Source organism: Pollachius pollachius, assembly GCF_949987615.1.
Source record: "Pollachius pollachius genome assembly, chromosome: 3".
NCBI classification, from domain to species: Eukaryota; Metazoa; Chordata; class Actinopteri; order Gadiformes; family Gadidae; genus Pollachius; species Pollachius pollachius.
In genome coordinates, this window is record NC_136936.1 from 34,622,567 (window position 1) to 34,650,519 (window position 27,953).

General features: G+C 40.9%; 1 protein-coding gene across 2 annotated transcripts; it reads left to right on the plus strand.

Annotated features, from left to right (window-relative positions):
- Positions 1-4,218: 4,218 nt before the first annotated feature.
- On the plus strand, positions 4,219-27,950 carry ctdsp1 (CTD (carboxy-terminal domain, RNA polymerase II, polypeptide A) small phosphatase 1). Of its 2 annotated transcripts, XR_013811660.1 has the most exons (8): positions 4,219-4,549; positions 16,822-16,970; positions 21,542-21,643; positions 23,545-23,601; positions 24,665-24,757; positions 25,486-25,671; positions 26,041-27,253; positions 27,376-27,950. XR_013811660.1 is itself a non-coding variant. In XM_079731302.1 (7 exons), exons 1-7 carry the CDS (start codon positions 4,477-4,479, stop codon positions 26,167-26,169), a joined length of 789 nt encoding a protein of 262 aa, XP_079587428.1. In that variant the 5' UTR covers positions 4,219-4,476; the 3' UTR covers positions 26,170-27,950. The 2 variants fall into 2 exon arrangements, 1 of the variants encoding a protein (XP_079587428.1); XM_079731302.1 differs by having other exon boundaries at positions 26,041-27,950.
- The last annotated feature ends 3 nt before the right edge of the window (positions 27,951-27,953 follow it).

The window sequence follows — 27,953 nt, forward strand, 5'->3', positions numbered from 1 at the left end:
GAGAAACAAACGCTCTGATAGACCCACTCCAATTTGCATATCGCACGAACAGAGGCGTTGATGATGCCAAAATATTCATCTTGGACACCGAACACAGACACCTGGAACTATCAAAGTCCTCAGTCAGACTGCTGTTTGCGGATTTCTCCTCCGCATTCAACACCCTCCAGCCTCACATCCTGGCTAACTCTCCTCCCGCTTTCACCTTGAAGACCAGCTCATCCTGTGGTTACTGGACTTCCTAACCCACAGATCACAGAGAGTGCTGGTCAACAACACCTTCTCCGACTTATACCACACCTCCACTGGCTCTCCTCAGGGCTGTGTCCTCTCCCCGCTGCTTTTCATCCTCTACACCGATGACTGCAGATCTACACAGCCAAACTCTCACCTGGTAAAATATGCTGACGACACAGTCCTCCTGTCTCTTCTATCAGGCCCCTCACAGCAATATGGATAAGCTCTCCAGGAGTTTGTCGATTGGTGCGACAGCTCTTGTTTGGAGCTGAACACTAATAAAACCAAGGTGATGGTGGTGACCTCTTCCGACAAGCAGAGGGCGCTGGCTACAGCAGTCACCACCACAATCCATGGGGAGCCTGTTGAGCATGTGGAGGAGTACAAATATCTGGGTACCATCTTCGACAGTTTGCTGAGGAGATTCTCAAAAAAAGTCACCAGAGGCAGTACCTTCTAAGGAGGCTCAACTCCTTTAAGTAAGATCATCCTCCAGACTTTTTACTACTCCTTCATCGAGAGCATCATCACCTTCTCCATAACCTGCTGGTTCCACTCAATCACCCTCCAGAAAAGAAACCGCCTGCAGAGGACTGCCACTGTATGTTCCAAAATCATTGGGTTACCCCTCAGGACTCTGTCTGCCGTGTATGAACATCTAACATGCGGGTTAGTGAACCGTATCATGCAGGACCCTTCACACTCCCTCTTCTCATCGTTCGAGTGGCTCCCATCGGGTCGCCGGCTGCGCTGCCCTGCCTGCAGGACACAGAGGAGAAGGGCTACCTTTGTGCCAAGGGCTGTCACGCTCCTCAACTCAAAGCCCCCCTCCCTCCCTGACATTCCAAATTTGTGCACATTTGCACATAGCACTGTTAAAGTGGACTTTGCTGTGAACCATATATATATATATATATATATATTTCCTGTCTATCTACCCCATTGCACATTTATGTTTAGTTTATTTTATGTACATTCTTGGCAGATATGTTTTTGTTTTGTTTCTTTTAATATTGTCCATAACTTATTTATTTATCTATCTATTTTTAGTCGTGTTTGTCATTGTTGTTATGTCTGCTCTACGTGCCTTACCTTTAATTGCCCGCTGGGGATAAATAAAGTTTTCTTTAATCTTGAATATGATATATATTATCATGGCCTAAAGCTATGTGCGCCTCCAGACGATGGGCGCACACAGCCTTTGGCCATGTTCTGTAAATATTCTTGAACACTCCGGGTGATCCGGCGGGAGTCCTGGGGCTCTATATCTAAATAATATCATATTATACATAGATATCTATAACATATCATAGATATTATCACAGCCAAAAGCTGTGTGCGCCTCCAGATGATATTATGAATCTCAAACGACTGCGTCGGGTTCTCAGACGTCTTTGGTTCTTCCACTTCCACATCAATCACATTTGGTCAACAATCATTTTCTGTTAGAGCAATACAAAATTGGAATTCACTACCTACCACTATCAATGATATACATACATATTCCACCTTTACAGCACACCTTAAAACATGGCTGTCCGACAACTATAATTGCACACATTAATTTCTGTCAGTGTGTGTTTGATGTGACATAGTCTTAGTCATTGTTGCTGCCGCTCCATCTCTGCTACCTGCCTGCATGTTCTGCCCTATGTGCTTTCAATGTGATCTTTGTGGCCTGTTTACCTCCTGTGTGTTTTTGTTGTTGTTGTATGAACTGCCTTGATATCTTTGCCATCTTCTGTGCTTGCCTGTTTGTTCCTGCTCCAACTGTGTGCAATATGTTTGTTTGTCTTTTTCCCCTTTTTGCTCAGGCCTGCTGTAATTATAAATGTAATGTATTTTTTTTTTTACTGTTATGTATTGTAGGTTGCCTACTGACAACTGGCTGGGGACTACAGCCGGAAATTAGCCAAATAGGCTAAAGCTGCTCCTTCTCAAAGGGGACTGTCCACAAAACTATAAACAAAATAAACTAAACTAATCTGAAGTAGACTGAACCGGGACATGGAGAAAAAAGGGATTGTTGCCCGCGATTGTTGACCGCGATTATCTCCCGCCGGAGCCCCGCTGCCCGCTGCCGAGGCACCACCGCATCGGCAGCGGGCAGCGGGCAGCGCCGAGGCACCACCGCCCCGCAGCGGTGGTGCCTCGCGCCGATGGTGCCTCAAGAAGGGGGCAGCGGGCAGTGGGCAGCAGGGCTCCGGCGGGAGACAATCGCGGGCAACAATCCCTTTCTCCTCCATATCGCGCTTCATGTACTTCAGGGAGTCAAAGCCAAAGTTCCTTTTCCCCCAATTCCTTCTCAACCATGGCTGAGATAACCCCCACCACGAGTCTTGTTGTGGAAATACCAGAGACGTCAGCGAACCCCACGTGTTATGCACCATAACACCAACAGCAGAACGGTTATCCAAATAACAAAGAAGTGTAAAAAATTTGCGTTACAGTGTGTGTATTCACACACACGTAGCGCTCGCATGGTCGTAGCTCATTGTCTCATTGGCCGGCAAAATTCTCTGGGCGGGCAAAGCGGAGAAAGGGGAGGTAACATGTCTCCGTATGACGACATACAGGGAAAATTCCAAATCGGCGCATCTAAGCTTTGTTTTTTCAAAGGCAGAGCAGGATAACTAGTGCTTGTTTTACACCTAATGCCATTTCTAGCTACTGGGGGACCATAGGCAGGCTAGGGGAACTCATATTATTGTTAGAAAACCTCATAAAATAAAGTTTTCATGCCATGGGACATTTAAACATTTTTTTAACGGTGCTATTTTGTACCGCTACCTTCACATATTATTTTCTTTCAGCGATATCGGGGTCATGTTCAAAGATGTATATACCGGTAACTTAAAAATATGTCGCTGAAGAATAAAGAACAATTTTATTAAGGGATTGTCCGTAAAGAGTCTGATGAAAATAATGCAGTATGAGCAAACTGTTTTCAAAGCTACATGGTGGTAAGGGACAAACAAACACACAAACTGTTGCTACATTAGATTGTATTAATTATGATATTACATTATATATTATATCACAAATCGTACATAATTCTGCCTTCTATGAATTTAATCTTGATCAAAATCAAATTGATCACATTGAAACTGAATGTAGCTTTTGTATTTGCAATAACAAAGCTGAAAATATACAGGGTGATTATTATACGCCAGAGTGAATTATAAATCTTTAAATGCAAAGGCGTCACTTTGTTTTCAACGATTTAATGTAATGATATGGGGGATGTGTCATCAAAAGGTCACAGGTCAGGCTACTACAGTCGACACATGGGCGTCTTAATGTAACTTTGTTTGAAAATCTCGTCCATATTTACATTATTTACATTGTATATCTTATTGTGCAAATACACTTCCCAAGGCATCATTAATTAACATTTAATTTTTAGCTTAGCTTTTTACAGATGTTTTGATCAAATTATGACAAATTATGCTTTTAAAAGGTGATTATGTTTGAATTAGTAGGCTAATTTAACAAACAAATGAACTGTGAAACAATTTGATACAGTAACTGAAATACTGTAAGACGGCTGACGCTGGTGTGGCATTACAACATCAGTGTCCGCCCTTTGAAGACTGTCCCTAACTCTTTTGCAACGTCGGTTTCAAGGCTACCCTCCCCCCGTCACCTTTTAAAGTTTAGACTTTGACTAACTTTTGAAACACGATTATGAGTAGGCCTATAATTTTTTGATTTTTTTCATGTGATGCTTTGGAATGATTCTTCCTTAACACAATAATAACTAACAACTCTTGCACACTTATCAGTAAAAACACATTCATGTTTGATTAATTAAATACTGACACGTCTATTAAAACATTACATTAAATTATCCTACATTTAAAAGGCAAACCGAATGCAAATCCATAAACTGCTATGTTGACCAGGGCCTTCAGGCCTCATATCCTGTGTTGTGGCTTTAAGGACAGAGCTTCCTTGAAAACGGTCAAGCCGCACGTTTAGTGAAATTGATGAAGCTGTTGAACGTAAGGTCATTTAAACAAAGTAATCAATTCCCCGATATTTAGCCACCGCGTTTGGATCTCTCCGGTCCGCAGGAGCGAACGTACGCCTCCGACTCTTCCTTCAGCGTGTCGTGCTACGCACAGAATGCGCGTATGTAGACAGGGAGTGGCGAAATATAAATATTTTTTGCCATAACTCCTCGAAACTATTTCATTGAGTATTGCCGTTTTTATGCGGATTTGAACCACGGATGTAATGGACCATTCGTCGTCGATAATCACGCAAGTGGCACGAAGTGAAGAGGAAAATGCGACTTGTCCAGAAGAAGGTGAGTTTGGGGAAAGTTTGTTGAGGAAACGACCAGGATATATGCCACAAGACAACAGCGTTGTAGTTCTAAAACTCCGGGGTCATGTTTCATTGCGGCTTTTCCACTGAACTTTACGAGTTGCAAAGTACGGTCGCCATTCCGTCACTTTTCCGCTGTACCTACGTTACACAATAGTTAAACTTCGCAGCGAGCGACGAACTTTAAATTAGTTTTACGAGGTGGTTAGGCCCGATCCCGAGCAGGGATACCCGACCCACGGTGTGTGTACAGAAGCCCGGTTTAAAGATTGCTCCAGTCCTGAGGACCCCAAAACCTGGAATCGATCCTCATGGTAGTTTCATGAGGGGTAGATTTTGACGTGCCTTTCTGTACTTTATTCCTACTATGAATCGATATTGATTGACATGTAAAGGGGGCGGGGTCTCCCGACAGTGCGTAGGCTCTCTGTCAGTGGACTGCACTGCTCCGGACAGTGGGGTTGCAATGTTGGTCCGCGAACCAACCTGGTCTCTCCAAGAAACAACACAGTTTCGTTTCATTGTAAACATTTTATTTAACCTTTATTTATTGAGGGAAGGCCATTGAGAGCAGGCTCTCCTTTTCAATGACACCCTGATTAAACTATACAAATTAAAACAGAAATACAAATGTAAAATAGATATAAACAGGTCAAACAACCAGAACAACATTTCAATACATATAAATAATACAATATAGTGGGACAATTAAGAAAGCTATTTAAAGCACTAGCAATCCTTATTTAATGAGACTTCAATCTTAACCATGAACTTTTCAATTGAGACCAACATGATGATAAGGAATACGCTGGTCATGTGTCTGTCTCTTCTCTCGTCACTATGAAAGAAGTTTGGTGGTAAAGTGATTACCTTGACAGATCTAATACGTCGTCATTTTTGTGAGTGCATGTGACTAGGCAATATTTTGATTCCATATAATGGATGGGCGTGTTTTAATTAGAGTGTCTTGAAGAAGTGCATTACTTAAAAGTTGGCTTGAAATCAATTGAGGGAACATATCTATGTGCTATTGAGCTTATTTATGATCCTACATTCTATTTGATCATTGCCATTATTAAACGTTCATGTTATATCATTGTTGATTTTTGTTCCTCATCAGAAATAACAATAAAAACATCTGGATCTAAGAGCTGTATGTGAGGATTTACTAGTTTAAGTGAAATGAAGTCACACTTTTTAAAGTTGTCTAAATCATCTTGATCACCATTGGCTTCAATAGGCTATTCGAGTCTGCTAACTTGGGATTCCTGTCTGAGCGTGTGCAATTTAAAGAGGCTATGAATTTCATGATGCTATTTAAAAGTGGGTTTGAACCTTGGACACATGCATACTCATGCTGAGTTGCTGGTGTCCTTCAATAGTGCCATGAAATTATGCTTTAAGCCTATGGTGTGTTATTGATTTTTGTCCTACCTGGTTTATCCATTCTTTCATCAATTTAGAATTGAACAGGGTATGTTTTGCTCTGGTCCAGCACAGCAAGCCTGATAAGGACCGCAATGTCAGGAACCTGGAAGCATCAATGAAAAAGATGCCTTTACCCTACCATCTGGTTATGTTATATTGGTTTCCTAGTGAAATTATCACTGTCATTTACTTTGGGTAAAGTAATTGACTAAATGACCCTACAGTGGACGTTAGACCCAATAATCAAATAAAGAGGGTGGGTTCCCTAGCAGCTGTTAGGTATTGCTTTAAACCTTATGTGGAAGGGTCCCTATATTGGGAAAAAGCGATCTGAACGTGGAATAGAAACAAAAATTCAACCTTTTTGGGAACTACAGTGTGTTTGACTGGTAGATACGCTCAGCAGGTGGCAGTGTAGGACAGGTTGATGAGACTGCAACTCCAGCTGCCTCTCTCGTATTACTTCCTCTTAGCCAAGAGTCATAAGCCACAATTATGGCTGCCTTGCAGACGTCTAGCACCAATGGAATTATTATGACAAGTGAAGTGAAAGACACAGTACCGCCTGGGTAGAAGGCAGAGTGATTTTAAGAGGAAGCATCAAAAATGATGTGCACAGACTGCCTGTTCAAACATCTGTCCAATGGCAGCACCCATAAAGAGCCTGTTTTGGCTGGACACTGGATGCTTTCGAATAAATTTTCTAAGACAGAATTTTTGTTGACTAGGATAACACATCGTCTCCCTCTCCTTTTAATATTGACGATGAAAGCATCAGAAAAAGGAGAAGGCTGTGTTCAATAACTTATTCATTAATCAGGCCCTACATGTTAGCGAAATTGTATAGATGTACTTGTGAACTGTAATTAGGGATGCACAATAATTATTTTTCATGGCAGATTCCGATTTTCACAGATTCCTTTAAAACTAGGGCAGCCAGGTTGATAAACCTGTTGCTTCAACACAGACCCTATTTAAAACCCAGTTCTTTATTAGGGATGATAATAAAGATAATTTTATATCAATATCATATAAATAGTTTTATGATTTTAGCCTATAGGCTTTCCATATCATTTCCACCAACAGAACAGATGGTTGAAAGAAATAGAAAGTTGAAAGAGATGCAATACATGTTTATTTAACAAACTTGATCTGGCAACGGACAACTATGATGCCAAATATGAATACTTTTAGCTTTATGTGCTGTGTGTGACGAATACCTAAAGAGTGATTTGAAGATGCGTTACTCCAGGCGCTATGTTGTGTGTCCGAAAACAACATTAGCAGTGAGAAGAGGCTGCAGTTTCAGTATCAATTGGGCAGTATAAACCTTTAAAAATATAATAACTTTATAACTATTAGTACGTGGACAGTAAAGAGTATTTCAATCTATAAAAAAATGAAGGTCCCTAAAACATCCAGACTCTTTGTCTTGAAACTGCAGCCTCCTCTATTTCGGGAACATATCATTGAACAGCATAACAACATGGTTTTGATAGTGACCACCAAACATGGCACGTTCACCATAGCATTCACCACCACATTCCCCATTACCGTGTGGGCTTAACTTTTTTTTTTTTAAGTGTTGTGATTTCAAGTAGTCAGTGATAGCATAATGTGACATTTTGATAGGTGACCCATTTGATAAATATAACAATGAAATCCTGGTTACAAGTATTTTTAAAAGACCCACTGCTGCAAGATATACATTTACATCTTCAATTCCACAAAAGCTCATGAACGTTATTCAGTTTGACAACTCCAGCCTGTGCAACTGTTAATAAATGGTAGCATATACTTTTGATTCATTATGAAAAGTTGATGAATGTATCATTGGGACAAATATATTGAGCCAAAACAATTAAAAATATTAATGATGTAAAGTATGCAAAGGGAGCATGCACAGTTTCTCATATTTTTTTCTCTCACAACTTTGTTAGTTGCCAATAAAAATAATGAATAGTCTTGTCCTATGAGGTACTAGATCCTTCAATAGATCAAACTAACAGAGGATGTGTGAATCATCTTTAGTATTTTTTGCGCACTACTACAAAATATTTCTCATACTCTGGGAGTGTGAAGCCCGTACTCCAGTGCAACCCTAGGGGGAAACTTGATTGGTCGCTTCTGCACACAGTCACACAACCTTGCAGAGCGACATGAACATTGCATTATAAAGGGCATATTGCCCAGTAGGGCCTTCAAAATTTGATAGGCAATGTGTCTTGATCTTTAAGTGTTGGGTTTAGCTAAGGTTATAACAACACACTTAACAGCATAGCTGTCGGGACCTTGGTCACCTGAGATTATTTTTAGAAGACCCGTTTATCCACGACAACATTAGCAACATCTTTGAACCCAGGTGTGGTCACAGTCTTCAATCTTCTGTGTAGCCCTGGGTAGCGGGTAGTGAGAAGCAAGTTGTTAGCACGATGCACCGGTTCAGGTTTCAAAGGACGGACAGTCAGTTGCTGCAGGCCTCATTCTTGGTGAATCTGGATAGGAATAGAACTGGACACTTGTAAAGACGGATGCCTTAGCTGAGCGAGACCCAGATTAGCCCCCTTTCTAACTAAGCATGCTAAAAACGTGCTGACGGTGGCCTGTGTTTGTTGGAGACCCATTGGGAATCTGTTAGCTCATTAGCACTCTCTTGGCCTTTGGGGAAACTATGTGCAGGTCTTAGCTTTTGGAAAAACGGTGCAAAAATATGACAAGGTCATTCCTAGTGTTGGACCGGTGTAATATCTTTTTCAAACCAGCTTGATAATAGGTCAAACACCAAATCAGACAGGTATATCAATGTATACCAGCAGATGGCGCGTGCATGTCTATACCACTCTGCTGCTGACAAGTGGAACATGATGAGTTATGTGTGCCTGGCGCAAACTAGACGTGTAGAGTAAGGAAGAAAATGGCGAGCGGAGAGAGCGAGCAGCTGTTGGATCTCCCTGCGTCATTTAAGACTGGGAACATGAGGATCACCCATGGAAAAATGTGATGGCAAAAAAAGTTACTCTGGAATCAGCATCCCCAGCGCACATAACATGTTCAAGCGGGAACCAGGCGAACATTTGCCTGCCGTTTATGGCATACAATCTTAATGGAATGTAACTGGTCAGTGCTAGGAGAGCGAAGACGGCAGTGGATTAGTCTAAACCACCACTAACTCTCACCAGTAACAGCTCTCCCTACAGACCTAAGCCAACATTGCTGAACTAACCCAGACCAGTACAAGGAAATCCCTGAAGGCATTGGCATGTTTACTGTATTTGCAGCTTTAAGGTTTTTGGGTACTGTTCAAATTAGAATTGGTAACGGTACCGGGAATTTGGTACCGGTACCCAACAGTACATTTTTCAGTGCTTTACTGTCTTATAATTTAGTTTAAGTAGTAACAAAACTGTCAGAACTTCTCAATTTAAATTTATTTTGAAAATTTGACATAGCCCACACAAAATAAAAAACCTCCCTCCCCACTCCGGTCCCTATCCCTACAACCTCTGGCTTGTCAGGGTCTTTTACCGTAGCGTGAGAACGCTGTCGAGTGGGCCTCAAAGGAAGCACATGTGGTATCCTTCCCAAGATGCAGGAGTCATAGCAGGGGCTACTCTGGGGCTCTCACTGTGACATGGGGCCAGGTCGAGAGTTGGACTGGATGACCTGACAGTGAAAGCAAGATTGTAAACACCATGCCCGACAAGCTGTTAACTGATGATTATAATGACCTATAATAACATATTTGAAATTCAAAAAAATACCTAGAAAAGTGAAACTCATGCTACTTAAATCGAAGTGTGAGCATCTAGGTCATTCACTGTCCTTGAACTTGGCATCATCTTCATTCGCAGTCATCCTTGTCCCCGTCACGACTGCCTTTATGACAATAACATTACTCATCCTTCTGCTTGTCTGTCCTATTCAACCTAATGAATACAACCTCACAAACACAGCCAGGCGTTACAAGTTACTCAAGCAGACGCCCCGGTACATCCAGCTATCCTTTGATGGCAGTCTGTAACATTATCTGGATTTAAATGGCTTCTTCTGAAATGGGCCACATGTGGACAAAAACGTTAGAGGAAGAAAGAGATTGCTCTCATGTCTGTTTGATGTGGAGATATTTTTTTTCAAATTCAGGTACTGTCCTTTCATCCTTTCAAATTCACTTTTGCACTTGGTAGCAAAAGTTAAGGAGCACCCACCAAAATGTGAACGGAACCAACAATATTGCGATATATTTCTGTAGTCATTTTTAAATGTTTAAAAACAAATTTTGGTATGCAAATTCAATCCAGCCATCCAGATATTATGCAACATTTGCCGGTACATTTGGCAAGTCTTCTATAATACATAATCACATTGAACTTAATAACATAAAACAAATGTAATTATGTTCCCAAAATAAACCAATTCAGCGCTCGCAATGTAATTCTGCACATAATCCAGTAACATCAAAAGGGGATCTTCCCTCAGGAAAACCCCTAAAAACATGCATGGTAGCCCCAGCCCTCACTCACGTTGGGGCATATTAAGGAAGTAGCAGTAAGTTGCTATCATGAAAGTTTGTATTTTATTTTAACATATCTCATAAGAATCATGTTGATTTTTCGTATGCACTAAACAGCAAATATCTATATGTTTTTTTTAACTGTATATTGATATAGATTTATTTAATAATAAAAAGGATTAAAGGGATTCAGAGATATTTTTAAAATGGCGTTAGCCTGTCTGGGGACATTCAAGCATTATTGATGCGACATTTCTATAAAAAAATAAAACTAAATGGTGTATGTTAACTTAAATCAAACATGAATACATAATCCCGTAGCACCAAATGAGCTGACGTGCGTGTGTGTGTGTGTGTGTGTGTGTGTGTGTGTGTGTGTGTGTGTGTATAATTTTCATATTGTACAAAAAATGCCAGCTATTTATGGGTGATGAGTAAAAAAACAACCTAATCTACTTTTGGCAATTGGTTGCTTGACTAAATTACACAGACATGCACAGGCACATACACACATAATCATGTGTCAGTATCCAATCAGCAAGGGCGACTTTTAAATTGAATAAACAGATCACGATTTATTTATGTGTATAATTATATTTTTAATAACTGAACAATAACTGTTACAACAGATTTGTAGCACTACTCGGCCAGTAATGACTTTCAAAAGTTGTGTCTGCCACTGGACTTGTGCTCCTTCATTCGTAGGCGGTATACAAACCCAAGCCTCATTTCACCTCAAGAACCTCACGGCCCCCATGATGGCTATCTGTAACCAGACCCACATGCTGCCTGCTGGATTTCTTCCCCTTGTAACTGATTAGTAGGCAGTCCCATGTCGTGATGGCTTATGGCCAGCATCAAGCTCATCACTGTCTATGTCATCACTCGTATCCTATGAACTCGGCATAGAGGATGAGTAGGCTTTATGTTGAACTTGTACATTGATAGATGGATTCTTCATTATTCCTGAAGGAAATTCCAGTGTTCTGGTTACTCCATGATACATGATAGAGAAGGGATAAATGCAACACACAAGGATAAATGCATAACTAAGTGTATGTATGTATGTATGTATGTATGTATGTATGTATGTATGTATGTACGTACATAAATCTACTCATCTTCTAAATATGTATGTATGTATGTATGTATGTATGTATGTATGTATGTATGTACGTACATAAATCTACTCATCTTCTAAATATGTATGTATGTATGTATGTATCTACGTGTGTGTGTGTGTGTGTGTGTGTGTGTGTGTGTGTGTGCATGAATAAAATAAATGTGTGCCCTTTTTTGAAATGTAAGAATATAAATGTTAACCCTCATATTATATATGTGTACCTGGCAGAGGTGTCACACTTGCCCTGATTTCTCCAAAGCAAAAACCTTAGCAATTGTGTCAATGTTTTGCCGATGTTGCTTCACTTCTAGCTTGGGGGATGAAGCTTTTGCATTTTTGGCAAAAGACCTTGCATCCCAGATGTCTGCCACCTTCCGGCTTAGCATAGCTGTCCTCAAAGCTCTGTTTACTGTCCCTCCCACTCGATCCAGCGCCCCTATCCTTTGACTAGTGGCAAAAAAATGCCTACATTTGCTATGATGCTGGGGAAAAGTCCAAATAGATTTGTTCTTGAATTGGAATGCTGTGCCATCACCGCACATATAGACTTATTGGATGGCAGGGATTTTCCTCTTGATATCCTCAATGCTGCTTTTGTAGCACGTGAAAGCTGCCTTCCTATCATGCCCCATGTCGTCCCTTATAATCACAAAGAACTGGGTGTCCGACAACTATGTTTTCTTAAATGTGGACTTTGCAGGAAACTGCACTGCAGCTTAAGCAGTATGAGATCCAGGCTCTTGCATGAGGTGCAATGCCAGAGCCTGGATAAATAAATAAAATATAATTGTATTTATTTATTTCTAAAATAAATTGCACCTGATGCCAGAGCCTGGATCCCATACTGCTAAGCTGCAGTGCAGTTTCCTGCAAAGTCCACATTTAAGAAAACATAGTCTGCATCCAACCGCCCTCTGTTCTCCCAACTTCTGAATTTAATTCCAGAAGTTAAAAACTTCTAGCGGTCGTGTCCTTCTCCAGCATCCCCAGAACCTCTTTCAGTGCACCAATATATCGGACCTGAGTCGGAGCTCCTCCTGTAGCCAGACATAGCAGGGTGGGGCCATCTCCTTCCTAATCTGGTGTGCTGGCTACAAGTTGCTGCAAACCTCCTTTCCTCACTGCAAACGTTACCTTCTTTGTTGCATACAGGCTGATCTCTCTGGACTGCACTTCTCTGCCATGTCACTTTCCACTCTGCAGAAAGCCTGCCTTGGTAGGTGCTTATAGAGGAGGAGACTTTTTGTTCTCATGGTATTTACGGTCTTGGGGAGTCTGCCCTTGGCAGCACATGAAGGTGCATCTTTGCAGATAAAGTTACCCTACCACAGCCTCAGCCTCTAATAGGGATATAGAAAGGTGACTCTTCTTTGCCGTTGTCTTAGTTTGATTGGATGGTAGAGCCTTGTACACAATCTTGACTGCTTTGCCAAGTAATTGCCCTGAAGAATAGACCGTAGATCAGAAACTGGGTTTCCTCCAAGATTCTGTGCGTGTGTGTGTGTGTGTGTGTGTGTGTGTGTGTGTGTGTGTGTGTGTGTGTGTGTTACTGAAAGCCTTCTGCCTCTTAGCCTTTGTTAATACCCTTTCCTGTAATGATTAACAAAGGGCTATGTAAATGGCCTGCTGATGTTGCATTATGATGACAACTAATATTAAAATAGCACCTGTAAATACAGGTGACTGTCATTTACAACAAGCATAAAAAGGATATAAATAAATGGATTCAAGTCAAGGTTAGAAGTATAGAAAGTAAGTATAAAAAGGAATTGAAGCAATATCAACCAAGATGGCCCCCACTTGGTGTTATGACTCGTTTCACAACTTGGTATTGTTCACAACTTGGTATTGTTAGCTGTCAGCTAGGGCTGATCACGATTATTCAAACGATTATTTTTGAGGTTGAAATATGATGTATTTATTCAGCATGTCTCTCCCAAATACACTTTGTAACTGAGAACTTTGAAATATCGTCTTAAAAAAAGAAAATGTTCAAATCTAAAATAATGCACAGAAATGTATCCAGCTTCACTTTCTATAAAACATTTACTAAAAAAGAAAAATCCCCCAAAAAAATCGAAAGTCGATTATATTCGTTTTGTGATCGTTTGATGCTAAAATCGAGATCGAAATTTGATTAATCGCCCAGCCCTATTGTCATCTACCAATTCAACCACATGAATTCATTCTTCCCTTCTTGCTTTCCATTACCTGAATAATTTCCTTGCAGAATTACATAACAATATTATATGGTGTAATAAAATATACAATTATTTTTTTGCTCCAGTTGACAGCCCTACTGGAAACATTTTTTTAATCATCTCATGTAAGAATTATCCCTATCACGATTATACAGATTTTGCCACCATCATATCAGCGTTAACACTCATTCATGCCCTTTTTAAAAGGCTAGCTGTATTTACAAATCTTCATATTCATTTTAATTTTGCTTACGATCTCGGCTGTGCACCTGCTAATTAAAGACATTTTCATTAATCTTTTATTTATATATTCTTGATGAGGGCTTTAAACGGAGAAGTGCAAAATAGTTAACACTTCAGTTTTTTTATTGAGCGTACTTGTTTAATGCTTTCACAGTTCAATAAGCCAGAAGCACAATGTACAGTTTGTTTGCCGTTTCCAGGACATTCAGAGAAAAGCAAGCCACATTTAACCTTGAAAACTAGAAAGGTGAAGTGAAAAAACATCGGACTACAGTTTAGAGAAACTGCTTTGAACAGCAATCAAACCAGATACACCCTAAGGAAGTGCTGCTGCTTGCATCAAAACATTGCAGAAGAGATATAAGGAACCATAAATACCATTTAGCAGTGACTTTTAACCAAACCATCTTTCAGTGCATTTTAAATTGCGGCGCAGGAGATGTTAGGCTGGGAGTCTAACTGGCCACTGGCACTGCAACGGTTGTCTTTTTATCACAGCCATGATAATTGGCCCGACTGTCTAGCATTATGTTGATATACGTGTAGTGTAATATAATGCAGAAACCAATATCACACCCCTAGGCACTGGGGGCTGACATCATCCCTCTATGTTTAGGCCTGCACCTCGAGATCCTTAATTTAACTCGTTTTGGTACGGGAGCCGATGGCACATGTGTGGTTGGATCAACACGTAGCATTGCGGTTTCCCCTCTGCGGGTACTAGGTGACACAAAAAGTGTTTGTTTGTGCCTCCGTTTATGGCCTTGTATAATACACAGGTCTAAATATAAATACAGCCACAACACTCGGACACACTGGCATCATTGAGAGCTGTCAGTAAACACCCTTGTCTATTTCTGTCCCACTGATGTGTAATATCAGTGAGGGACTGCATGATGTTTTCTAACACTACTAGTATCACCTGCCCTGTTCCTTCACACATGTTTTCACACAGGACCTGACGGCCTCTCAGGGGAACCGCTGGTATGCCTTGACAAGTGTGTACCAGGGTTTCCACAGGCCTCAGTCCAGGACCACTTTGAACCCCCATTGATGAAAGTCTTTCTGGTTAACAGCTCCTGTTGGTAGAAAGTGGGTCATATCCATGTGAGGGGTTGCGTTAAATGTCAATTACAGCTATTAGTATCTTGGGTTTATTTTAAGGAACAGGATAGTGAAGTGCTAAGGGTGTTTGAATACCAGCCGAGCGGTTTTGGATGAATGTTCGCAAGATGTCTAATCCCGGTTATTTCTCTCGACCGCGGCCATAGTCAATTGTATTTTGATAGAATCACAGGGAACCTATTGTGATGATGAACTTTGCAACTTTGAAATTAGTTCAGCGTTTTTTGCTTGTTTCAGCGGTTAATCACTTATATAAGCATTTGGTAGGCAAAAGATTTAAAGGCTTAGCCTTTGTCAGGTTTTTACTGGAACACAAGCATTTTTACAAACAAAATGGTCAGAAAATTCAAAACCAAACATTTTCTCTTTTTTTTTGTCTCTTCCAATTAATGTCAACATATTCTGACACAGACACCTTTTTATCTTGTTTAAAACATTCTCTTTACTCCATTTTGACCTGTACTCCAAACCCAGACATCAGGTCCACAACCAGCTCCATGCTGATTCGACGGGTTTATTCTTGACTGAGTGGCGCGCTAATCTAGGATGATGACAGATCGGACCGTCCATCGGGCCTCAGCTAATTTGTCTGAGACTTTTCTTTGTGAGGGCCGGCTCTCACCACTCCCTGGTCCGATGATGGGTGTTTTCTAACCCGCCTTGGGGCCAAAGAACGTCAACTATCCTTGATCGTTTATCTTGGGGAGCGCGTGGGAAGATTTCTCATCTATCTAATGACATCTTCATTTGAAAGTTGTAGCCGAAGATGTAAACAAATGTAGTCAGAATTTTAGTATATTTCAGAATTTCTAATTTAATAATTTTTCTATTTCATTTACTTTTATTTTCTATCTGCATTGGTATTCCGTCATCCAATTGTTAAGCCCAAGTAGGATATTTTGATCGATTACTTCCTGGTGTATGCTAAATTTCATGCCAACTGTTGATCCCCATCCACCCATTACCTAATAGACCAAGTGGTGTGGTGGAGGAAGCTAATTTATTAACCGTAATTAGGATTATTTTGCACTTACTACAAACGACTCAAGATTTTTTTTCACATCTGTTAGTCTGTCAAACCAACATTGTGTAGAAGATTACTTTTGTGCTGATACTCATAATAATCTGCAGTCTGTTTCATGAACTCCATGTGCTTGCTTTAATTTTCTCTCATAAAATCAATGGCAGACATTGTTTTTGTGTGGAAGATTATAGTTGAAGTGTGATACTATAAGTTGTTAGGGAATGCATGTTACTTGCTGTAAACCCTCGCTGCCCAGTGCCCTTTTGCCCTCTTGAGTGCATTCTTTCATTGTAGTCATTCTCTTGAAAACAAATCTGTTAGAAAGTCAATAAATTATCTACTTATTGAAATTACAATAAATCAATTACAAAGGCGAATTTCAATAAGGTTGATTTTAAGTAGACAAATACAGATGAATGGCTACTGGTTGAGACCACATAAGTTATTATACAATACATAACCATCAATCATTCTGAAAATAATAGACAGGAGACAGGAGAGGGATTTTGCCCCATCCTCCCTCTCCTGTCTCTACTTTTGTCTGTCTCCATCTTTCTCATTCACTGTCTCTTTCGCTCTCTCTGTGTTTCTCTCTCAGGCACCGCTGCAGTCTCTTCATCGAAGAAGCCCAGGGGTCGGGGTATTTTCCATAGTCTCTTCTGCTGTCTCTGTAGCAGAGAAGCCGACGCTCCACCAGTCAACAACAACGCCCCCCTATTGGTCGAGGAAAATGGAACCCTCACAAAAGTAAGCATCTGTGGTCTACATTGACACACAAACTACGTTATCCCCAATACGCCTACATCCACTTTATGTTGGAGCAGGTCTTGTAGGGCTAGGGTTAAACAAGGATTAAGACTCCCAGTCGAAAGGTAATTGGGTTTGATCCCCGATGTCGACAGACCACCTGTAGGCATCCTTGAAAACAATGTTCTTACCTCTAACTGCACCCAAATTCTATTTCACCCAAAGTCTTTTTGCAAGAAATAATTTAGCACTTTTTGCTAAATGACTGATTCTCTCTCTCCTATATCAATGACGTGTTTCTTTCTTGCCCCCCAATGGTTCCCCTCTCCCCTCCCAAGGAAACCCTGAATGACACATGATGGACGGTCACATGATCAACAACACATGTTTCCTTGGCAAAAAGGCCTTTTATATTTACCGAGTATCTCTGCTCATTGGGGGCAGATATTGCGTTTCACAGATGAAAAGTACTCGATGTACAGTCATCCATCAAGCCAAGTTTGATTCTCTAATGGGTTTCGGTTGGTACGTGGTCTGGATTAGAGAAGTGGGCATCGGACCAGAGTTTGTTGGGAATGTGCTACTGAGCAAGGCAGCTTACTCTCCCCAGCATACTTCCCGGTATAACATGATTGGACAAGGCCGGGATCGGGGTTGAAATGTTTGTGTTCGTTTTTTCAGAGGGTAGCTATGGTCTTTACCAAAACCGTTGTCTGTAGTAGTCCCAGGTAAGAAACAAGTTATATGTAAGGAACAACTGCTATGTAAGAAATTAGAATAACCTCCATATTGCACCACAAGTAGATACTTAAAATGGTTTACACCTCTAAACTTTTGTAAAACCATTTTTGCCATTAATTAACCCCACAGCAACAAAAACATGGAAAAACAACCAATTAGTAACCGCGACCAGGCTGGATAGAGTGGTAATGCCTGGCTCAGGTGTCCTGTTCAGGTCTATGCCTTACTTCAGCTTTTTATAGAGATTTGATATTCCAAGAGTTATTTGTCACGTCTCTCCAAGCCCCCAAAATAAATAGCATGTCTCCCACTGCAGGGGGGCTGGGGGGTGTGGGGAGAGAGCCAAGTAATGGTATCAGGCAGTGTTGGTTGTGACCCCTCACCACCAACCACCCTCCCTCCTCCCAAGCTCCGTCATGCCGATGCGTGTGTGTGTGCACTCCTGTTGCTCGTCTCCTGTCAGTCTGCTACTCTTGTCGCCCCCCCTTCTCTACCCAGTCGTGTCAAAGCTGCTCTTTCCATGGTTGTCGCTGACATCTGCCATTCATTTGAATGCAGACGGTTCCCTATTATCGCGCCGCTTAAACCATGATTGGTGCAGCTTGAGGAAGGCCCTTCGGAGGAGTGACAGCAGTCCCGACTAGGAAACGCTAGCCGCTTTATGTACCTGAGAAGCAGTTGGGGAGTCTAGTCCAGGTGTTTTTTTGTCTGCAGAAGACATGCCTGCAGAACTTTGCCAAATCCCACAGGTGGGAGAAGCCACCGACTTGTCAAAGACCTTGATGGAAAATGCTGATTTTGGTCTGAACGTCCTCATGGAATACACAGAGCAGAAACCTGTCTATGGAGATATGGATCCATCCGGCCTGGACTGTGCTCAATGTTTCAGCAATAATGGACATTTTCTCGAAAATGAGATTGAGCCTGAGAGCGCATGGAAAGAAAATGCCCAAAGCTTTGAGCATAATGCTGAACAATTCAATTTAGAGGGTAAAACTGAACAGTCTGAAGATTTGGACTTAAAGGAGCCATTTGATGTTTTTGCTCAGCACTGTGGGTGTTGGACCTACCAGTGCTGCGCTAGTCGTGGCTTTGCATATGAATTCAGGTCATCTTGTGAACACTGTGCCGAACACTTCCAATTATCCCCGCAACGCGAGCCTCTTGAACAGTTTGAGTCTTTCGACTCTGAGCCAGAGATCGCCACAGTGAACGCTGAGGCTTTCGGACAATGTGAACCAGCTGATTGTATTTCTGGCCATAGTGAACAATTAGACATACCAAACCAACAGATGGTTTCGGGTCAACAATTTACCTGCTTTGACACAACAGAACAAGACTTGACTGAGGATTTGGAACAATGTCAAACGTCTGCTGTTTGGAATGAAAACTCTGCGGAGACTGGAGATTCATTTGACAGTGACACTGAAGTTTGTGAGTATTATGATGAGCATGAAGAAACTGAAAGCTCAGAAGTTATTGATGAGCCAACAGAAGATGATGAGGATTCGCCACTTAGCAATGAAGAGTGTTCTATATTATCAGAGGAGGTTAACTTAATTCATGCTGACACACTGCTTCAAGACAGTTCTCATGAAAGCACAGATTACCTATATGAAGATGATGATTATGATGATGGAAGCCAGCTAGATGAAAAATGCAACCCTCAGGATGTTGCTTACAATGTATCAAATGATGAAACAGAAAACGATGAAGTGTCTGATAACCTCAGTCTCTGTTCTTCCTGCGACGAAAGTGGACACATTGAAACTGATTGTGAATCAGGAGAACACATGTTTGTCCCGGAGTCTGACATCAACCCTGAGGAAGATGGTTACTCAGATTGCTCTGAAAACAGATCATTTGAGACTTGCTCCAATGGGAGCATTCGATCAGAGCCCTGCTTGGATTTATCTGGAGAATCCGATAAAGGAGCCCACGAAGATTCTGGGGATGAACAAATCCAGTGGGAATCATTTGATGGTGATGATGAAGAAGAAGAAGAAGAAGAAAACGATGATGTGGATGATACCAATACTGACATGGAACAAACCAAGGAAAATAAGGACGTTGACACCAACCTCTTTGCCTTATTTGACAGGGAAGACTACTATGGACTCTCTTTTCTACAGAGGAAACCTTACATTTCTTGTTTTGATGGTGGGGACATCCATGAGCATCTGTATCGTGAAGAACCAAAACCTGTCGTGCAGAAAGTCAAAGCCAAAAGGGCCACTAGGCGTAGGAGAATGAAGGAACGGGCAATCATTTCAGCTGACCCATCCCCTGTTGATGTACAGAACTCTGACGTTGAAGAGACCCTTCTCAGGGATTCACCTAAAGACTCAAATGCTGCAGTAGAACAGGAAGTGCTAGATGAAGATCAAACTGTCATTGTGGATGAAAATGAATCTTGGGTCATCAGCGGAAAGGAGGGAGATGATGAAACCGCCCGTGAAGAGGACTGGGAGTCGAGCAGTTATGGATATGTTCCCAGCAATGAGGAAAAAGCTGAAGAGGAGTACATGGCTAGTCCTGTATCTGTAAATGACAATATGCAAGCACCATGTGCGGATGCCATTTCTGTCGAAGGCGATGCGTATGAAGATCGTGAAACTCCAACATTTGATTCTGCCTTTGTTGACGTTTTAGCCATTGATCCATGCAAAGAAACCAGAGCTGAGGGCACAACGGACACACAACAAAAGCTTCTCCATATACTTGACGGGAATGAGAATGGTGGACAACAAGATGATGTTTTTAATTGGTGTTCGGAAAGGGAGCCATATTGGGCAGAAGGCCAAAATGGCTCAAAGGACTGCGATGTTGAGGATTACTATGCATATCAAATTAAAAGCATGCAATCATCTATTAAAATAGCGGCCACACAAAGCACACAAGGCAAGATGGTCCCAGAAACGGATGATTGCAGACAAGTGCTTCAGGGTGAATCGGAAGAAGGAACCGACGCAATCCTCAAACATGTTGAAAGTTTACCTGTTCCGGAGACCAGCTCAAATGGACTAATCCTTGCTCATCCCTCTGAGGCAGGTCCTCCTTTAAACCTAATTCACAGCGTACTTCCTGAAGGTGTTAGAACCGAGAGGAAGAATAGCCTGGCTGTGGAAGATGAGGAAAGTGATCTTGACGAAGTTGGTGAAGATGAGCCTTGTGAATGTGAATACTGCATTCCACCTCAAGAACAGGTATTGACGGTTCTTTGTCCTGCAGTTGTTAAAGATTTGTCCTTGTGTGTACGGTACTGGGTGTCTGGGTTACGTGACCTGTGACATGGACTTGAACTTACTTATTTTTTTACTTCAAAACCATTCCACAAAAAGACCCTGAAAGTGGCAGTAGAAAGCAAATGTACGGTGTTCAGATCCACAGATAAAACAAACGTTCAGATCTTGGTTGCAAACCCAGCTGGTCTTTGTATGTCACTGCAGGCTTTACTAACAACATATACATAAGTTGTCTGTGTCAATGGAATGACGACCGAGGCCATGCCAGCTTCCTCCAAACAGTAAGCCTTGAGGACACTGTGTAAGCGTGTTGAGGGAGATGATGGCCAATGGCCTGGCCTGTGACTTGGCAAGGATGATATTTTAATGCTCTATCAACAAAGTGACAGCTGTAGGGGTCAGTTTTCTATTATGTTGTCTTGTAAACACATGACACCACAACCATATCTTATCAGTCTCTGTAAAAATTGACGCGGTCATTTTAATTCTCAAAGCAGAAATCTGTTTTTTTCATCCAGTATTTAGTTTGTTTTGATATAGGATTTAAAATAAAATATCTTTATTCTGGTGATTTATTTTTTTCAGATTCCGACAAAGCCACTTCTTCCGCAGATCAAGTCGAAGGACTCAGGGAAGATCTGTGTGGTCATTGACCTGGATGAAACCCTGGTGCATAGCTCATTCAAGGTACGGGGCAGTGGGGTTCACCTACTCAAATCACATGATGGACGATGCTCCATGATCACACTGTATGCACTCATGGCATTTGAAGAGCAAACATTGGAGAAAAATAAGTGGATAAATACCTTCACCGAATGACTTGATTTGTTTCTTTTTTCCTAGTGGGGTCATTACTAAAAATAATAATATATTTATTTATAACTGGCTAGTATGCATGTAAAATATACTTTCACACTATGAAAGGTTTTATTTTATCTAGCCATCCTGTCTGGGCAACAATGTTTTTCTTTACATGGAAGCTGTAGCCGTTCTTGTTCTTTAATACTGAAAGCTAATCTACCCTTTTATCCCTCTGTAAATTATTATCAGTGAATTTGTGAACCTAAACATTTTATCACCTATAAAAGCTTGAGATCAGAATACACTGAGAAGACGCTTCTTTTTCCAAATATATCTATCAATGGTGTCTTTTTTGCAGTCAAGATACATTTAATGGAAAGAAAGAGATGAAGGTCATTAAACAAGTCTTTATTTTATAATCTCTTTCGATCCCTTTTTAGGCCTCATTTCGCAGAACAAAGTAATCAATGCCTAATGGGATGGGTCGCATGTCAAGAAAAATTATGTATAAATGCCAAGCACTGCTGGCCCCTTCTTGGGTCACAGACTAGGCTCCGGCATGTCACTGGATATAACCAGCCCCTGAAGTGTAAACAGGGTCAGGAGTTTAGTGTATGCTCTGTGCGCAGAGCACGGCTGCGGCCGATAACTTTATGACTTGACACACTTATTTTTATTTTATTGGTCTGACTAAGTGCGATATGTGACCTTTGGGACTTGACTTGATGTTTCTTTTAAGGGCTGCTACAAGGTTGTACAGAAGTGTCCTTTTAGATTTTAATGTTCACTTTTCTTTAATCTGTGACTTTCAAAATCTTAATTAGAATCAGAATTGGAATTATTGGCCAATAACGCTTTGCACATTCAATGGAATTGAGTTTTCAGGATATTATGTTAAAAAAGTGTGTATGTATTTTGTGGAATCACACAAAGATCCGATAGGGTGATAGCATGGTAATTAATATTAATAAAGAAAGTTATTTCCAAGGTGAAACGTCCTAGTTGCGTTTCCTTGCTCACACATGACCTTCATGTCCAGTTATTTTTGGACTGGATTGAAGAGCATGGCCAAGTTCATTTGAAAGTCAATCTCAATTGATTACAGAATATCGGTACTTCCGCCGAAGCCTGTTGCAGCTTTCACAATATTGAAAGGTCATTGTAATTTAAATTATGATAAACTGTACTCATATCTTTTTAGAAATCATATCCTTTTAGAAGTAATATTATATAATTCCAAATTTGAAAGACCCGCTGGCTTCCTGGCTATTGAAAATGCCAAACGCATGTTTAACATGCCATTCTTCTGAGAACCCTAGTTACATACATAGTTACTTGCTTACATACATAGCAATGACCACTAGTGATATGGAAGATGTTATTGCATAATTTCCAAAAACAAATCATTGGAAAGGGCAAGTTTCGACGTGTGGTCCAAAATACATTTTACTAATGCATCACCCGCAAAATTGAATACTATATTATCCATATATGTGTCTATGACATCATACATTATGAATGTATCATCAATGCCTTGAGCCGATTGGTATTTCTGTCTCTGTAAATCAGACACTTAAAAAGCCTTGTCAAGTACTGAGAAAACTGTATGTCAATGTCAAAGACACAAGAGCTGGCTTATTTACACATGTGTCGCCAACATGTCGCTGAAATAGCGTCTCTGCTTGTGGCACTGCTTAAGAACTTTAAGAAAATAGATCATAGATATACTTATGCTACCATTTTACAACAATGTAATACATTTTCTGTTTGTTGTTTTTCTTCGACAGCCAGTGAACAATGCTGATTTTATCATTCCAGTGGAAATCGATGGAACAGTTCATCAGGTATACATTTGAAATTCTTGCATATTACATCTATGAATTCTCTCTAAAGCCACAAACTTGGAATAATGAAGAAATCTAAAATCCTCTATTGTAGACGTTAATTGTTTTGTACATTTCATTCTCAGATGTTGAGAAAATGTTGGTCCGGTGAATGGATAATCTTTGTCTGCCACCGTAAAGCCAATACGCAACATATGCTTAATTAATAATATTTTCTATTTTTATTAATTTAGATTTAATTAGACCGCATTATTGTAAAAGTTTGGCAAACTGCATCACATTACAAAATAATAAATAAAACACAACTTTGCCCAGTGGCTCCGACTTAGCCGGGGCTACCTATCTAGCTTGCTAGCTGCCAGCAGGGGGGCCTTTTCTGTTGAAGGCTCCGAGCCCAAGTGGGCTATTTCAGGGCCCTGAGGAAACCAAGCAACCCTGGCACGCTTCTCAGAATCCCCCGCCAAGCATAAAACAGCCGGTTTAGAGGCACTGGCTTGCATCACAGGCTAGTTTAACAGGCTACCACTGTGAACCCTTTAAATGGTCAATGCTAACCTAGCTTGTGGCTAGGCCTTGGAGAAGACTTGAGGGCTTGGGTCTGTTTCAAGTAATCCAGGATAGGCTTGTTGAAACCAGGGGAAGGCCTATTCGGGGTGACTTGGTTCAGAAACAAGGCCACCAGCATCCTGCTTGGACTGGATGGAGCTTGTTGTATTATTAGCAGTGAATACATGATCTGTTGGTGATGTTGAAAATTGATCTTTGTTTTTTGAAGAGAGGGCACGATGTGTGCCTCAGTATTGTAGTGGTTGTATTGAGAAATTGGGAACGAAATGTGTTAATATTGTGTGTTCTTTAGTGTGTCTATGTATTGTATGCATGTTTAATGCGATAATTTTGTAAGTAAGTGTTCTATATGTTTTCTGTTCTCTCTCTCTCTCTCTCTCTCTCTCTCTCTCTCTCTCTCTCTCTCTCTCTCTCTCTCTCTCTCTCTCTCTCTCTCTCTCTCTCTCTCTCTCAGTATCTTATGTTTGTAAGTGTGTATTTTTGATGTCTCCTGCAGGTTTATGTGCTGAAAAGGCCGCACGTTGATGAGTTCCTCAAGCGGATGGGGGAGCTGTTTGAGTGTGTTCTGTTCACTGCCAGCTTATCCAAGGTGGGATACGCCTGCATGCATACACCTGCACGACACCGACACTTACATCTGCAAGTTCCTTTTGATGAAAAATAGCTTGTGGTAGAACACTTCTTGACTGCAAAGTTGTATATTTAATGGAACATGACGTTTGGAATACACACTGGTAGCCTTTACCAAGCTTCTTCGGAGAGACCATGGGTATACATGATTCACTCAGGGAAACGTTCACATTGTAGGCCGTAATGACAAAGGATTTGGGGTTTGATTTTAAAGGTGAGGGGAGTGAAATAATCGTGGGGTTAAGGATTGGCCATGGCTGAAGCCAACCATTCCACATTAATTTGCAATACACTATTTGGGGAAGTGGACATGTCTGCAAGGATTCAAGACAACTAAGGGAATCCAGACAATAAAGGCATCAGGAGATTCTCATGCCCCGAGAATCACTCTGTGGCTAGAGTTGCCTGCGAATGCCAGTGTAGAACTGACCCACATTTCAGTTTGAGGGAGGAAGGGGGCCATCTTTAGGAGAATTAATACAAAAGCCTTTGAAATTTGCTATCAAGGTAGCAAGGATATACAATTAGTTATATTATTATTAGGATAGATTTTTCCCCCATTGGGTTCAGACATGCAAATATAGGTAAAGGAAATTAAAGTACATAACTATGATGATGGTTATTAAAGCCAAATGCAGTGAGCCAGACCTGGGTTTAACATGTGTTTTGCTCCATCAATGGTTCCAGTATGCAGACCCTGTGTCTGACCTTCTGGACAAGTGGGGTGCGTTCCGGAGTCGTCTCTTCCGGGAATCGTGTGTCTTCCACCGGGGGAATTACGTCAAGGACCTCAGCCGGCTCGGCCGTGACCTCCACAAGGTCATCATCATCGACAACTCCCCGGCCTCCTACGTCTTCCACCCTGACAATGCTGTAAGTACCTACTATTTCTTTTGATTTGAAGTTATACTGTGTCCTGATTGGTTGTCTGGTTTGATTGTCATTGCTATTCTGCTATTCTATTGTTGTGAATTTGCATTATGCACATGCAACAATTGGCAATAAAAAAGAACCAAAAATGAACTATGAATAATATCTGAAAAACTTTTGGAAAAGATGTACTCTATGTTTTGAACAATACTTCTTGAGCCTCCTATTACTTGATTGTTTTCAGATGTTTATCTGTTCTAGGCCTCTATTAGTCAGTTCCATACTTCATTTATTAAAGTACTAGATTCTTGTTCCAATGCTCTTAACCCTTATGCACTTTTCTATTTCCTCCATTGCTTTTGAAACTCTCAGGTACCCGTAGCTTCCTGGTTCGACGACATGTCGGACACTGAGCTCCTGGATCTCATCCCGTTCTTCGAGAGACTCAGCAAAGTGGACGACATCTACGACATTCTAAAGCAGCAGAGGACTACCAGCTAACAGAGATCAGGAGAAAAACGTGGAAAGACCAGAAATGCGAGGAAAGATCGGTAAAGCTCGATCAATCGGCAGACACCCTCATCGCGGGGCCATGGAGGCTGATGGGACACTCACCCCTGCCTCTCAACAGCAAGGACCACACTGCAAGACAACTATCTCAGCCCCCCTCACTACCCCTGTCCCCAGCAGTAATGTCTATTAAATAGTTCTAAAAACAGGTGAATAGAGAAAAGTCCGATTATTTTAGGAATGTTTGTTTCGTTTTCTTAATTTTTCTGGAAAATTATATTGCTTTTGTTCTGAGGTTTGATCATTTCAGTCAAGTAAATGAAATTCTTTCCATCTGATAGGAATCCGGTTCAGTCGATCTTGCATCAGTGTTTGTTTCCCTCTTTTTGTTATGTGTGTTAAGGAAACATGTATTCAAGACTGAGCACAAGACCTAAAAGATCACTTAAGGTAGACAGCTAGTGCGTTGTGGGTGCAAAATGCTTTTAACTCAAAGGCACAAATGGCAGATCCTCAACCCACAAAGGAATTCAATTAATCACGTTTCCCATACTGAACATCTTAAAGAAATAGTTATATGTTAATCTAATCTTCCCAGAATTTCTTTTTTTTTTTTGATAATTTGTGTCCTAAAGGAACAAAACACTATACGCCCTGAATGTAGATCAGCATTCTGTGAACTGCTGTGAACAAACGTGGCAGACAGGGCAACCTTAAGCTAAAGTTTGTTTGCTTTCGAGCCTTTTATATGAAGGGAGTTGTAAAGTGAGTTCATTTCTCTTGCTTGTTGTACAAAAAAAACACGGTTAATACTGCTGACTTGTTTACTTTTACCCTCTATACCTAACTGCAACAGTTACGTTTTAGGGTGAACCCAGCAACCCTGCAACAACTTGTTGTGTATCATGACCCTTAAAACTAGTGATGTACCGTGTTGGTTTACAGAAATTACAGTCCGGAACACTAAAAACCAGAGCAGTAGGATCTCGATGGATCACAACAAAATACAATCTCTGTAGCAGACCTTCCCGCTTGCAGACTGGACTGGCTGCAGTTCTCTCGCCATCTGACCTTTGTGAGTGTAATTTTCTACATAAAGCAGAATTTTAAGGCAGGTATTTTAATTTTCATCTGAATAATACAATTGTATTGATTTTTTTTTCAAAATAAATGTCATGTTTTATGTTTCTTACATAGGCAAACCCATTTTAACCAAGGAATAGAAAATGGAGAATCCATTTATAACTCAAATTGATGAACTGTACTGCATGAGAAGGGGTTGGTAAGTGATGGGTGACGGTTGGATAAAGGACACTTGGGATGCATCCTATCTGTAAACTTGAATCGGATTTGTAATGGCGTCTAGTCCGCTAGTACTGCTCACTTCATCCTTTTAACGGTCTGATTCAGATGGAAGAGTCCTGTTGCTCTCTTTGGGCCTCCCATTCACTTTTACTCCAGAGTCGCTGTGTGCGTGTGTGTGTGTGTGTGTGTGTGTGTGTGTGTGGTGTTTTCGGCATCATTGCTGAAAACACGTTTTTGTTGATACCAAGTAAAACCTTTAATGCCAGGAAGCTATTGTAACCCCTTTCTATTTTAGTTTTTGAAAATAACGATTTAATCTTTTCTTTTTTTTTTTACTGTATGCAACAAGAGTATTAACGTTGACAGCCAAGTAAAGATACTGGTTAAATACATATTTGATTGGTTTGTTAAATTGCTGCTGAAAAAACAAAACAAAACATATTTGTACCCTGTATCAATAAAGCATGTTT